The sequence below is a fragment of the Culex pipiens genome, chromosome 1 (genome assembly GCF_016801865.2).
Source record: "Culex pipiens pallens isolate TS chromosome 1, TS_CPP_V2, whole genome shotgun sequence".
Classification (NCBI taxonomy): domain Eukaryota; kingdom Metazoa; phylum Arthropoda; class Insecta; order Diptera; family Culicidae; genus Culex; species Culex pipiens.
This window is the reverse complement of record NC_068937.1, coordinates 72,650,315-72,663,753: the sequence shown is the minus strand read 5'-3', so window position 1 is coordinate 72,663,753 and position 13,439 is coordinate 72,650,315. Positions and strand designations below refer to the sequence as shown.

The 13,439-nt window shown below is 44.7% G+C and overlaps 1 protein-coding gene and 3 pseudogenes across 1 annotated transcript; 2 read left to right on the top strand and 2 right to left on the bottom strand.

The window, feature by feature from the left end:
* Nucleotides 1-2,096: 2,096 nt before the first annotated feature.
* On the bottom strand, nucleotides 2,097-3,663 carry LOC128092317 (uncharacterized; annotated as a pseudogene).
* Nucleotides 3,664-3,677: 14 nt separating this feature from the next.
* Nucleotides 3,678-4,981, top strand: LOC120428175 (CLIP domain-containing serine protease B9-like; annotated as a pseudogene).
* A 2,748-nt stretch (nucleotides 4,982-7,729) lies between these two features.
* On the bottom strand, nucleotides 7,730-10,597 carry LOC120428179 (uncharacterized). The gene is made up of 4 exons (XM_039593159.2): nucleotides 9,727-10,597; nucleotides 9,469-9,583; nucleotides 9,262-9,436; nucleotides 7,730-8,455 (listed from the first exon to the last, which is right to left on the bottom strand). The coding sequence occupies exons 1-4, from the start codon at nucleotides 10,290-10,292 to the stop codon at nucleotides 7,863-7,865; spliced, it is 1,449 nt and encodes a 482-aa protein (XP_039449093.1). The 5' UTR covers nucleotides 10,293-10,597; the 3' UTR covers nucleotides 7,730-7,862.
* Nucleotides 8,422-13,205, top strand: LOC120428178 (uncharacterized; annotated as a pseudogene).
* Nucleotides 13,206-13,439: the final 234 nt, after the last annotated feature.

Genomic DNA, 13,439 nt, shown 5'->3' with positions numbered 1-13,439 from the left:
TTTCGCTAGTTCTAACTGTTCTACTAACCCTGTTAGACTGAAGTCCCGCGATCGTGCGATTCGAAGCGTTATTTACTCGATGTCGATTGAGTCCTGCCTTTTTCGGGCGATTGTCGTGCGTTTTTCAGCGTTTGCAAAAAACTAGGCAGGCGATGTACTTTTCTGCAACATAAGTAACTTTTTTCCCAGGCAGAACTTCTGCAATGAGAGAGACAGAAGTTGCAGCAAAACCGTTCCCGTACTTTTCTGCAAGCTCTCTCTTCTCTTTCTTGTTGAAAAGTGACTGCAAGTTGGTGTGATGGATGTTGAGTACACGCTTACATAAAGTTTGCAATTTGGGTGAAATCAAGCATTTTATTATTAGTTGTAATATTTTTTTTGTTTTATTATTACTAAATTGAATTAGTCTTTTGAAGAGACGTTTGTATATTTTGAATTGATGGATTTTTTGGGTAGTTAGTTTTTTTTTATGTCTGGTTTTATTGAGAACGATTTTTTTGTGTTAACGATTTCATGCTTAGTTCATTAATATAAATGATATAGCGATATTTTTTAGTGTTTGAATAGACTAAATATGTGTGTTTAAATAATAGGTAAATTTAATTGCCTAATAATAAATTGTACCTTTAACGGTGCTACCAATTTGTATTCTTATTTGAACCAAAAAATGTGATGTAATTTAGTCGAATTCTTAAATTTTAGGAAGTTTAAATTCTAAAATTCGGAAATTCTTAAATGCGCCATCTTGAATCACAAAAAGTACATTTTTTTGGAGTCGTTAGAAAATCAGATTTAGAGGATTTAGAGATTGAACATTTTGACGAGTTCTTCGGAAACTAGAGTACGAACTGTTCCTATTTTTTAATATAGGAGTTTTCATTTTTTTATGTACAGAATTTTAAAATTTTACTTATTTTTGTTTTTTTTTAGTTTCTTTATTTTTTTATTTTTTTTAACTGTAACTTTTGAATTTTTGCTGTTCTGAACTTTGAAATATTCAAATTTTTGATTCATTTATTTCGAATTTAAAAATATTGGAATTTTTAAGTTTATGAACTTTCAAGTTTGAAACCTTTATTTTTTTATTTCGAAGTTGGAAAATTTAGATTTTTTTGAATTTTTAATTATTTGTATTTTTCAAGCATTGAATTTTTTGATTTATTGTTTTTTTTATGAAATAAATATTTGCATTTTTAAATTTCTCTAATATCTGATTTATATTTTTCAAGTTCCTCAATTTGAAAATAGTTTTTTTTTATATTTTTAATGACGAATTTCTTAATTTGCAGATTTCTAAATTTATGATTTTCAAAATTGTAGAGTTTGTGATTCTTTTTTTTTTATTTGTCAATTTCGTTGCGTCGCCGTTGTTCATAATTTATTTATGTTATCTTTCAAACATTTTGCTATTAAAACATGTATTTATGGTCTATATAAATATACCTTTTATATTAAACCTTTTTCTTTTTTTAATTATGTTTTTTTAAACGTACCTGCCATTCTCATTTCTTAAATTGTTTACCTAATGTAAAAGTTTTGAGTTGTTTCTAATATAAAATGTCTACCTAAGCATTATTAATTTCTAGTTTAATAAATGGTACATTCTTGATTTTTTAGATTAATTGTTGATTTGCATAAAAAATAAGTCCCCGTTCTAGAGGTAAACTTCTTTCAATTACAATTTTTGTCAATCCATTTTTTTAATTGTTTTGAAATAATTAAAAAAAAAACTTCAATACCCAATTTGAGTAAATCCACTCAACTGTATACAATATTGCAGAAAAAGTACTGGAACGCGCTACCCAGGCAAAAGTTGTGCTGCTTCTCTCCTTGCAGAACTTCTGCAAAAGAGAGAGATGAAGAGAGCGAGCTGAAAAGTACGGGAACGTGCTGCAAAAAAGTGACTTATGCTGGCTGCAGAATTCTGCAGAAGGTGCAGAAATTCTGCAATTCTGCAAGTACGGGAATATACCTAATGTTTCAATTTTGTTTTAAAATGAGTGCATGTCAGCTTTGCGGAATAATGGAAGAGGTATACAAATTCAGCGTACAATTTTTGATTACATTTTCCTCAATCAACATTCTCTTTCAGACAAAGTCAAAACATGCAACTTTTGCCACCGAAGACAAATTCTGAGACGTCTGAGATCATGAAGGCTCGCATTTGCACTTATAACGCCTATTATAATGTTGTTTAATTTATGATGAGAAATAAAAAAACATGCAATTTAAATCTGTTTTGTAAACATCTAATTATCGCAAAAAATCGAAAATCAAACGTCAGACAATGGCAGGACAATCTGAATAACAAAGTCGCTCGAAATCGGCCCGAAAACGGCCCGTCAACGTCGATTTTCTCAAACGTCGATTTCGACGATCGTCGGACAAAGTGTTGCATATACGCACGAAAAGGGCCCGAATTCCGTCGGACAAACCGTCGGAATTCGGGCCGTTTTGTCGAGCCGTCCGGCGGTTTTCGGGCCGTCGTCGGCCCTGTCCGTCTGTCAGGGAATACAAAGCGCCACCAAGAGGCAAAAGGTAATTACGAATATGTTTGGCACTTTCGTTTCGGTTTTGCAAAAACAAATAACAAAACTAACTTTCAAGTATAGTTGACTATTAAACTTGTAATTGTTGCTGATTTGTTCGAACATTTGATCAAAAAATAATAAGTTTTTTGCAGCACCTCTTTTGGACGGACATTTCTGTTGCCACCTTTTGAATCTTTACACGCTTACTGGGGGAACTCAATTTTTAAGTTCGTTCAATCAAAATGAAGTTCGGTTCATCGATCTCAATTTTGAGATGAGTTTGTTTTGATTTTATTTAGCAAATTTGAGATCACTTAACCGAACTTCTTTTTGCTCGATGACTTTGATGGATCTTGAAAGTGTCAGTTTTGGTAAGTTTCGTAGCAATATTTTGACAAAATCATAATGTTTTATGTTAAAATTTCTCAGCCACGGGGCAAAGGAGAGGACGTGAGAGGATGCCGAGACCGGTCACCGAACGGGAACGCCGGAGAACCGTTTTATGGACTGCGAGGAGGTTCTTGCAATCGCGCCGGAATATCCAGGTCGGCGGGTCGAGTCAACATGGTTAACGGCGATCCGATGATGGGAGGTGTCCCCGGAGTATGGTTCCCGTTGGTTGGTTCCAGTTTGTTCGCGCAAAACTTGTAATTCCTGTACCGGGAGGTGCGCTTCGAGATTTATTGGGCAGATGAGAAGGAGGAGGTGGTGAGGGACGAAGGGCTGGAATAGATGCTGGATCCGGAAGTTAAACCGGTTTCGTCCCGTCGAGAGGACGTCCTTGGCCGAAGAGAATCGCTACACGTTCAGAAGCAGGGAAAGTGGCATTTGGGCAATGTCCGGCAGCTTTCCAGATCAAACTCCGGAATCCAACGGGTCAAATTTTCCTTTGCGATTCTCATCGGAAGATCCAGTGCTAGCAAAAACGTTTCGTGGGCATCTTTAGCCTTGGGCAACAACAGTCTGTTGAACGTATTATCGACGACACGACAAGCCACTCGGTTCCAAAAAGTGGGTACCAAATCGGCTTACCCCTTTGTCAAAGTGGAAACGTCAAAAAAAAATTCAAAAAAATCTTGATTTTGGCAGCACTTGCTTGGTGACAGCGAGAAATGTCATTTTGACAAAACATTTATTTTTTCGTGATCTGCCTACTTCGGGGACAGGTTGCTGACATGGGAGAAGCGTAAATTCCTGTGGCTTTTGGTCAGCACCGGGACCACATCCGGCCGCCCACTCGTCCGGAACCGATAGTCAACCTATGACAGTGTACCCCAACCGGTCATTTCGACGACGGACGCCATCGCCGTTGATGCTTCGCCGCGTAGTGAGTTAGCTGGAGGATTTTTTTTCGAAACGAAGCGGAACGAGTGTGGGATGAGGATCTACGACGGAGTTTCCAAGGTCCTAGGTCATGCTGTGGTGGCGCTGGTCAATAACCGGTACGTGGTCACGGCGACACATTGCGTGGTCAGGGAGGTCGAAAAGAAGGAGAAAACGCTGTACTTTAAATCGATAAAATATGGTTTGACTTTTTGATAAACAATTTCTTTCCAATTGTAGAATCAGCTTCCGGTTGTACGACACCACGATAGAGATCGATTGCATCGAGCAAGACGGCGAGAAGATTTGTGCTGATCCTCCGTTGGAGGAGAAGACTTCCATCCGAAGAACGCCGAATTGAGCAAACTAAACGACATTGCGATGCCATGGATAGCTCAGAACGTTAGTACACGGACTTAAGGCGTTCGATGGCCGGTGACGTCAACTTTGTGACTGGATTCGGACGCACGCTGAAAGGCAGCCGCAGTCCAATCAAGCAAAAGCAGGGCATCAAGGTGTACGACCAGGAGCGGAGCCGGGCTAAGTTTGCCACAAAAAAGGCGGACATGCGCCGGTGGAGACTTTGTCAAGGAGATTCGGGCGTTCCGTTGATGAAGCTGCAGATGGTTTGAACGCTGGAGGGTGTGGTACGAGGGGTGAGACACAGTGAATCGACAATTTGTACACTTATTGATTAGCGCTCCTTTTTGTTAATTAGATTGAGATCTAAAACAAAGTTATATTGACACCCAGCGAATGTGTTTTTTTTTTCTTGCGTTGCGATTCCATCCGAGGAACCCAGATTCCGAATCATGGATTTTGGCAAGTTGCTGTACGTAGTATAGTGGCTTCAACAAGCAGCGAACTCAAGGCTGAGGCCCGCTACTATCTGTCCAGCCGACCAAGGACCAGAAAGTATGAGGAACTGATTACCGTACGTGGTCCAAGAGCCCAACGGATGATTGATGCTGAAGAATAGTCAGACGAGGACGGATTCATTGGAGTAGTTGCCATGCTAACTCCCACGAGTGAACCCAAGGCCTTCAGCTTCTGTAAAAACGACACTCCGTCGCCCTCTCAAAACCCGTTGACCCCTCCAAAGTAAGCTGGAAGTGGCCTTCACCTCGAAACCCGCACCGACACCAGCTTCAAGATCTGCCAAAAAATCGATCTCAAATTGCTTCGGTGGATTATCCGAACAAGAAAACAACCAGCTTTTTGCCTTCCTCACCTTACTGAGGAAAGGCTATAAAATCACTCGGAAAATGAACTTCTTAATTCGACCTTGTAGACCCACCTTCACGTATACCTATCGACTCAGAATCATGTTCTGAGCAAATGTCTGTGTGGATGTGTGTAGGCGGGTGGACAAAAAAAAAATTGTCACTCGATTATCTCCGGACTGGATGAGCGGATTTTGACCGTAGTAGTCTCATTCGATCCGTCTTGGGGTCCCATAGGTCTCTATTTAAAATCAGCAAGTTTAGTTAAGTACTTCAAAAGTTATGCTAAAAAAACGATTTCGGCGTATGTCCGGAAGATTGTAAAAAGGGTGGTTTTTGCAAGAAACCCTATCATGTTATACATTTTCAGAAAGGTATTAAAAATACCTTTCCAATGAGCCCAAAACATTGAAGATCTGACAACCCTATCAAAAGTTATTAGTACTTAAGTGTTATTTATACACTTTTTGGAGGCCGGATCTCAGATATTTAAATGATAATGATGTCCGGGTCCATCATGCAACCCATCGTTAGTTAGATCATCGAAAGACCTTTCAAATGAGCCTAAAACATCAAGGATCTGACAACCCTATCAAAAGTTATTGGCACTTAAGTGTTATTTATACACTTTTTGGAGGCTGGATCTCAGATATTTTAGTAAAAATGATGTCCGGGTCCATCATGCAACCTGTCGTTAGTTAGACAATCGAAAGACCTTTCAAATGAGCCTAAAACATCAAGGATCTGACAACCCTATCAAAAGTTATTTGCACTTAAGTGTTATTTATACACTTTTTGGATGCCGGATCTCAGATATTTTAATAAAAATGATGTCTGGGTCCATCATGCGACCTGTCGTTAGTTAGATAATCGAAAGACCTTTCAAATGAGCCTAATACATCGAGGATCTGCCACCCCTTTCAAAAGTTATTAGCACTTAAGTGTTATTTATACACTTTTTGGAGGTCGGATTTCAGATATTGTGATACAAATATTGTCTGAATCTTCCATGCGAACTATCGTTGGAATGGTTTTTTTGCCGATGAGCCAGAAAAATTGAAGGTCTGCGAACCCTATCAAAAGAAATTAGTAATAAAGTTAATTTGTAAAACATGCATGTTAAGGGAATGTTGCTATTTTTACTGAATGTATTGACTTTATGAATGTGAGGAAGGCACCAACCACCTAAAGGTGGATTAAGTAACGTTTTTATTGGGTACCGTTACAAAAAAAAATCAAGAAAGAAACTTCTAAAAAAAACTAAGAAATCTCAAAACAAAACATTCACAAGGATTCACTCTCAACAGCCCGACGTCCTCGCCGCACAACAGCTGGTACAGGATGCTCAACGATTCTTGAACATCCTAATGCGCTAGTCGTAGTACAACGCAAGTGTCGCCGACGCTGTTTGTACAACGATGACCTTTTGTCCTAGGGGATACACGAGAGCTTGTAGAGTGGTCGGTTCGTAGTCGCCGGCCAGAATGTTGGCGTAAAAACTGCTGATCACTCTGCTATCTTGATCAATACAGATGAAGCACTGTTGGTTGATGGTTTTTTGTCCTTTTCCGGTGGTTTTCAGCGCCACCGGTGAATCTGGTCAGCTTTTTATAGTTCTTAAAATAAAAATCGAAAATTAAACATAACATAAGACAAAGTGCGTACCGTTTCCATTCCTTTACTTAACTGCAACTCAATGGCCTCGCAAAAGTTTGAGTCCGCTTCGAGATGAATCGCTCCTTGTGCGTGAGCTTCCGCATCTGCCGGCGTCTTCGGCGAAATCATTGGCAAGATTTTTGGTTCCACCAGCACTGGCTGTAAAATTCGACACAACGATGACCCGGTGGCCATTGCCGAAATCGGCAACCAGGGGAGGGATGATCTTCAGAGCGAGCCGGAGATCACACTGGAAAGGCACTTCGTTGAACAGCCGGTCGCGGAAGAACCGGCCATCGTGGCGATTTGTGTTGTTTCGTGGTTGCCGGGCTATGGTAGGTGCTGGATGGGACAACGACCGTTACAAAATGGCAGGTTGTGGCGCTGGCTGAGAGTGGACATACAGGGATTAGAAAAGGCACTTGGCGTTCTTGGCACTCGGAGCAGCACATTTTGAATCAGCTGCAGACAGACCCAGCTCCGCTGGCTGTTTCTCTGCGGCGGCTGCTAACAGCTTCCTCTTCTCTAAGGGGACTTCTTTTCATACGAGCCGTAAGCAGCAACAGCAGCCGTTGGCCGCTTCTTCTTCTTTTCATCCGGCTAACACGCCGACTTTTCAGGCGGTTACTTCGGAGCATTTGCAATGGAAGAGCTTTCAACGGGAAAAAAACTACCGAAGATTACGGTAGATAACCTTCTGGGAGGACTCTCACTTGGTGTCACCAGGTTTCTACGTGCCGGAATTACACTTTTTTGTTGCTAAAATCGGAATTACGGACGAAATGCGGAACGCAAACGAAAAAAAAAATCAATCAAAACACAAAAAAGCTGTTTTCTAAATTGTAAATATTTATCACCAAGCAGTGCTGCGAGGAACATTTATTTCGACGAAAACCGAGGGGTTCCTCAAAGTTACCGTGACTTTGCTGAGTCACTGTGATTTCACGGAATTCACGGAGGGACAACAATTTAATTAGGATTTTCCACCGAGTGTCTTGTCGTGTCGTCGGTATTATTCTGCGCCAAACGGTTCTCGTAAAAGTTCTTCCGCGCCATCCGCTGAACCGCCGGCTTCAGCTTCCGGAAAGTGATCTGCTTCTTCCGGTTGTGGAACATGGCGCAGACGGTGTCAATTCACTTGAACAGCTCGCCCAGATAGCGGTACTTGTACAACAGCTGCAGCGCCGGACGGCCCGAATCCGCCAGCGTTTGGAACCGCTGGTAGGCCGGGACCTTGGTCGGGCTGGTCGTCACCGGGGTAACTTTCGAGGGCGGCTTGATGGGGCTCATCAACGTGGCCAGGCGCTTCGGCGTGACGCCGTCCCCGGGCTCGGCGGAACCGGCTTTTCCTGGTCTCCAGCCGTACATTCTCCATCTTGTCCTTGTCGTCCTGAGCTTGTCGAACCCACTCTGCAGCTTGTTCAGCGAAGTCTTCAGCCAAATCCGCGCTCCGGCTAAGCTTCGCTTTGATCTGGTCCATGGACATTTCGCTCACGCTGGGGCCGGCCACAGGAGCCGGAACCGGCGCAACCTTCGCCGGTGTTTTCATTCCCCTGTCCACATTCCCGGCACTATTAGCTGCGCCGAATTCAATCTTGGCCGACGCCGCCTTGGCCGAACTAGCCTGAAGACGCTTCTTGGGCAAGAGCATTCCCATCTTCAGGAACTTGACCAGCTTGGGCTGCTCCAGCATCTCCCGGGTCTTTTCGTCCACCTTCACCGCTCCAATACGTTTGATGGATCGCGTATCCCGCGTAACCCGTGCAGCAAGAGTTGGAGTCGATAAAGGAGGACCGAACAATTAGCGGGTTCGGCAGCACCAGCAGAGTAGCAAGCAATGTATATATGAGGCCTTCAGATGATTCTTTGAAGTTAATTTCTTGTATCTTTACAGAAATTAAATCATTTCTGAAAAACGGAGCACTTTCCAGCGTTGTCGAAACTTCCGCCAGGTTGCAGCAGCACCAGCCAGAACCTGATTCGAAGGCCGCATCTGTTTGGGTTGAAGTCGGTGATAACAGCGGAGACATGTGTCCGGAGAAGGAGCGTTACATGATGGATCTTCGGTTGCAGGTTACGGTGTACGAAGCGAGTGAGTTAGGACTAGCAGGGAATGGGCTCGCTAAAGGCTTTCCAGCTGGTGGAGCCATGCGCGTTTGGTGGCGGAGGAACCGTTCGTGTTTAACCTGAAGATCAACTCGGAGAACATGACAAAATGTTTACAGTGTGCGAAGTACATATATTCAGAGATTACGTTGTTTGCTGAACCTGAACGATAACACCTTCCTGTGCAAAGTCAGGCAGCAGCCGAAGGAGGCTCAATGATCTTCGGAGATTCGATACGCCGCATGCAGAATGGATACGATACGTCCGCAAGGTAGATGTCCTGCTTCACGCTCCAATCCATCGACACGAAACAATCAGGATTGACGCACATGTGAGACGTAGCCCCTGAGTCGATGATCCACACGTCACGGCCGTCTTCGCTTGGGGCAGGTCCGGCTCGGCCTCCAACTGACTCGACTCACCGTTTTTAGCTCGACAAAACTTCTCCTTAGGGCCCGGCTTCTTGCAAAAGTAGCAGATCAGCACCTTTTTACGCTTCTGGTGGTCAACCTTGAGGACAGATTCGCCGGCTCCGCGAGTTCCACTTTTGGCCACTTCGTCCACCTGTTTCAGAGTCAATTCCTCGTCTGACCTCGCCTGCAAAGCCGTCGTAAGGGTGTTGAACGAACTTGGCAGCTCCGCAAAATCATTGCCACGCACAGGTCCTCGTCCAGCTCTTGACCAGCCATCGCCAGCCTCTCAAATATTACTTCCATCTGCTGGACATGCTGCTGGATGTCCTCTCTGTTGAAACGAGCGGCTGAAGAGTGACGGGCACCAGTTTTCTGAGCTGAACGAAATGAAACTTCCTTCCATTTTCCGTACGCTAAAAAGCTATATTTTCTTAATTAATAACAAATAAAGTTCACAAGATACAATTTACTAACAACTTCGGTGTCTTTTCACAGCTGGAACGGATTCTCGTTCCCAGCTGCGCCCGTGCTCCCGCTTGCTTCAGTTTGTTTTCAACTTCTGATTCTTGCCAAGCGACAGCACGGGCACCTGACAAAGCAACACAAACAAAGGCCAATGACGTTGAACAGGGGGCTGCTTCGGACGCGCTCCGTCGCAACAGTTCCGAGTACTGCATCCCGCACAATCGCTTCAGCAGAGCCACCTTAGACGTCTCAAAGTGGTCCTTCAGGGCGTTCCAGCAGAGTTTGGCCGTCGTCGCATTCTTGATGAGAGACTGGGTGTCCTCCATCAGTAGCCCGATCGTGGCCCGCGCCCTCTGGTCACCGTTGTCCCAAGCTTCAATCTCCGCCGCGTTGAGCACGACTTGGTCCGCGCCAGCAGCACCATTCGATCCGGAACCGACAGCCGCTCGCCATGGAACCGGCTTCGTTCCGACTACGTACCGCCACAAATCGTCCCGGATGAGCAGGAACTCCACCTTCCGTTTCCAGCTGCAGTAGTTGGTTCCATTTAGCTTCACCACTTCAATCCGGTCCATCTTCAGTGGGGGTCTTTAAAATTTTCTTCGTGAAAAAACTTCTTGATGTTTGTTTCGTCGCCTGGTTACAGGTGCAGGCCCATAACCTGTCGGAGAGCGAAATAACTAGGCGACTGGTTTATAAGAAGTTCAAGTACAGAACGTTTTATTCAATTGTCTTTACTAATTAAGTTAACTACGATCGGTCCAACTCCACAGCTTGCTAGATCCCAACAACCAGATCATGCGGATTTAGATCTATTTATTCGGGACACCTTTCCAACACAACCAAAGAAAATGTAAATTTTGTTAGTTGCACTAATTTTCCAATTTTTATTTAATTTTATTTGTAGGAAAAGTTTTAAGAAGATGTTCTGCAAATGTACGAGTATACGACAGTGGCGAGGTGCTCGGCAGCAAAGGTTAGAGCAAGGTGGGCATGAGGCTTGCGCGATTCGGCAGGACTGCACGAGTTGGTCAAGTTGATCACGAAGACACGCAGGACGGGTCGTTATACAGGACGAGTCTCGCAGTTCACCACGGCGAGTACGAGTTGGCGCAGACGACGCGTGACCTGCTCGATATGGAACTCACAGCGATGGCCGGAGGTATGCGAGACGGAGGAAAACGGAGGAAAACGAAACTGACGACTACGTGCGTCTCGCGTGCTACGAGAAAGGCCAGCAAGCACGACCCAAACGTGTACAAGGCGTGATATCTCTAAGCGTATATGAACTTCAAGGTCTTTCAGAACTAAAAGCAGCAGGAAGACTTCCAGAAGAACCTTTAACGGAGAGTACGTTACTTTTCAGCTGATGCGCTGTGAAAAGACCTCGATAATACTCGTGCTGACCTCGGACGATATCGCCGATGGTCCACCGACATCTAAGCTGTACGATCCCAAAGGCCGGCAGGCAACAGTATCCTCACCAGCTCGTTGCCGATTCGGCCAGAATTAACAGCATCATCGATCGCGAACGGCAAGAACTCGTCGACGGAATGGACTGCCCGGAGAACATTTTTGTCCAGCCCCTCGAGCAGCTTACAGAGCGTAGGGAGAAGGTAGCGAGCAAGAAGATTACGGAACCATCGTCGGAACCAGCTGCTCCGTTGGACGAGCAAGCCGAACCGATCACGGAATCGCCAGAGCCAACTCTAACTGCCGACGTCGGTCAACCGCTGCAGGACAGCAACTTTTTGCAGAGCGTCATCGTGCAGACGCTGCACTGCGAAACTTCCGACTACTTTTACTTCTTCCAAGCCACCGAAGGCCATCTTCACAGCCAGTTCCACAAACGCGTTCAAACCGTTAACCAAGCCGCCGGCTCCAAAGCTGATTCATGTAACTGGCTCGAAAATATCCACTGCGCCGTTTGCGGAACCGCAGATACGGTTCGATCTCGACTGTCGACGCCGAAGAGGAGCTGATGGAAAGTGCATGCTCCCACGAGTTCCGCAACGATCTGAGCTTTGCCATTGAGGCGGCGCCCGGATCAGGAATACATTTGGAAGAACCCTTGCGGAAACAAACAAAGTATGCCTTCCCCGCCGTGGAATGATCTTCCACTCAACCTCTCCCAAAGTAACTCCAGCCTTAAAGTTGAGTGGACAAAACCCTGCTCGGCGCCGTCAAAGATTCCATCATGCAAGGCATCTAGTGGGACACGCGCGAAGGACCACTTTGCGAAGAACCCATCCGGAACGTAAAGTTCAAATCCCATCATCATCGCCCAGGAACCGCTCCATCGCGGAGATGGCCAACCACCCGCCGAATCGCCTACTCTGCCTTTGTCATGGTCACACCCCGCCGCTTGCGTTTCCTTCGTGTACACCGTCCTCGCCGGCGACGTGGCCACATCACCCAAGACGCACCTATCTCCGATTCCTCCCTCTACACCAGCAAAGCATTCATCCCCTCTAGCGATTCGTTCGATGTCTTTCACCACTGGCGGATCGTCCCCGGCGATCCGCTCCACAAGAGCATCATCCGGCCGCTGGCAAGTATCACTCGCTAGTTCTCGTCCACCTGTTTTTTTTTTTCTGTTTGAGTATTAAGACACGGAATCCTGATTACAAGGACTATTGTATCGTGTTACCCATTTTTACTGTTATTAAGCATTTCCAGATCTATAACACAGTTCCTATTGAGAGGAAAAGTTCTGTTCTATCCAGATGCTGTAAACTCCGTTCCTTGTGCCTTGTCCGCTATGTATCGCTAGAACCGCGGTGACAATTTTTTCGTGTCATTTTTCAAGCTCTTCCCAGCAGCTATTATTTGCCGCGCGGGGTCTTGTAAAGACAATTGTCTTTTTGCGGTGCTACTCTTGCGGTGTTCCCTTTGCTTTGATCTGGACAATGCGACTGGACTGCAGTGCAATACCGATCGGCTGGGCATTATTTACATGCGAAGACACAAGGAAAGTATTTTGGGAAGAGGCGCAAAGGAATATCCCAAGATTGATCACATGCTAGAAGAGCACGTGAAGCAACCGTTTTATACTCATACGGTTGCTGCTACCTCTGAACTTAAACCTAAGGCTGCCACCCTGAGAAGAACCCATGACTTTCCGCTTAGGAGGCAAAACCCGTAACCATTCGGCCACAGGAGGTTGGCCTCGTCCACCTGTAGTCGCTGGAACCGTTGCACCAAGTGCTGAAATGATAATGAATAATGAAAATGATAATTTAATTAGATTAAAATTTGAATACAATCATCCAAAAACTAACCCAGAAAGACAATTTCCTTTTACCTATCATTCCGAACCGATATCCGTCCCCCGGAACCGTTTTTCTGCTTTCCCGGAGGATTTTTCCGGTACCCAGCGCATGTCAAATTTGACATCGGCTCCACCATGTTAAAATTAAGTTCGGGTACTCGATATCAAATTTGTATGACTACGGTTTGCGCCGTTTTGCTTGGATCCACTCAAATTTGAGTTCCCCTGGTAAGCGTGTAGATTAGCCATACACTGAAATAAATATCTTGATGTATGCTATAAGTTTCGCATATAGATTTTTGCAGAGTGCCTCTACATTTGACATGTATATGCGCCGCATATGAACTGCGTGAGCTCTGCATATAAATGGATAAGGAATAGAAATATGCCAATGCATATAAAACGTATGTTCACAGCACATAAATGGTATATGCAATGCTCTCAGACTGAA

Bases quoted from the DNA above. Each gene is read 5' to 3' on its own strand.
- LOC120428179 (XM_039593159.2), bottom strand. From the start codon at position 10,292: ATGGACCGGATTGAAGTGGTGAAGCTAAATGGAACCAACTACTGCAGC. The intron at 9,437-9,468 runs GTTCGTTCAACA...ACGGCTTTGCAG, and splicing joins TGATTTTGCGGAGCTGCCAA to GCGAGGTCAGACGAGGAATT. The intron at 8,456-9,261 runs GTGAGTCGAGTC...AACGTATTGGAG, and splicing joins GTTTTGTCGAGCTAAAAACG to CGGTGAAGGTGGACGAAAAG.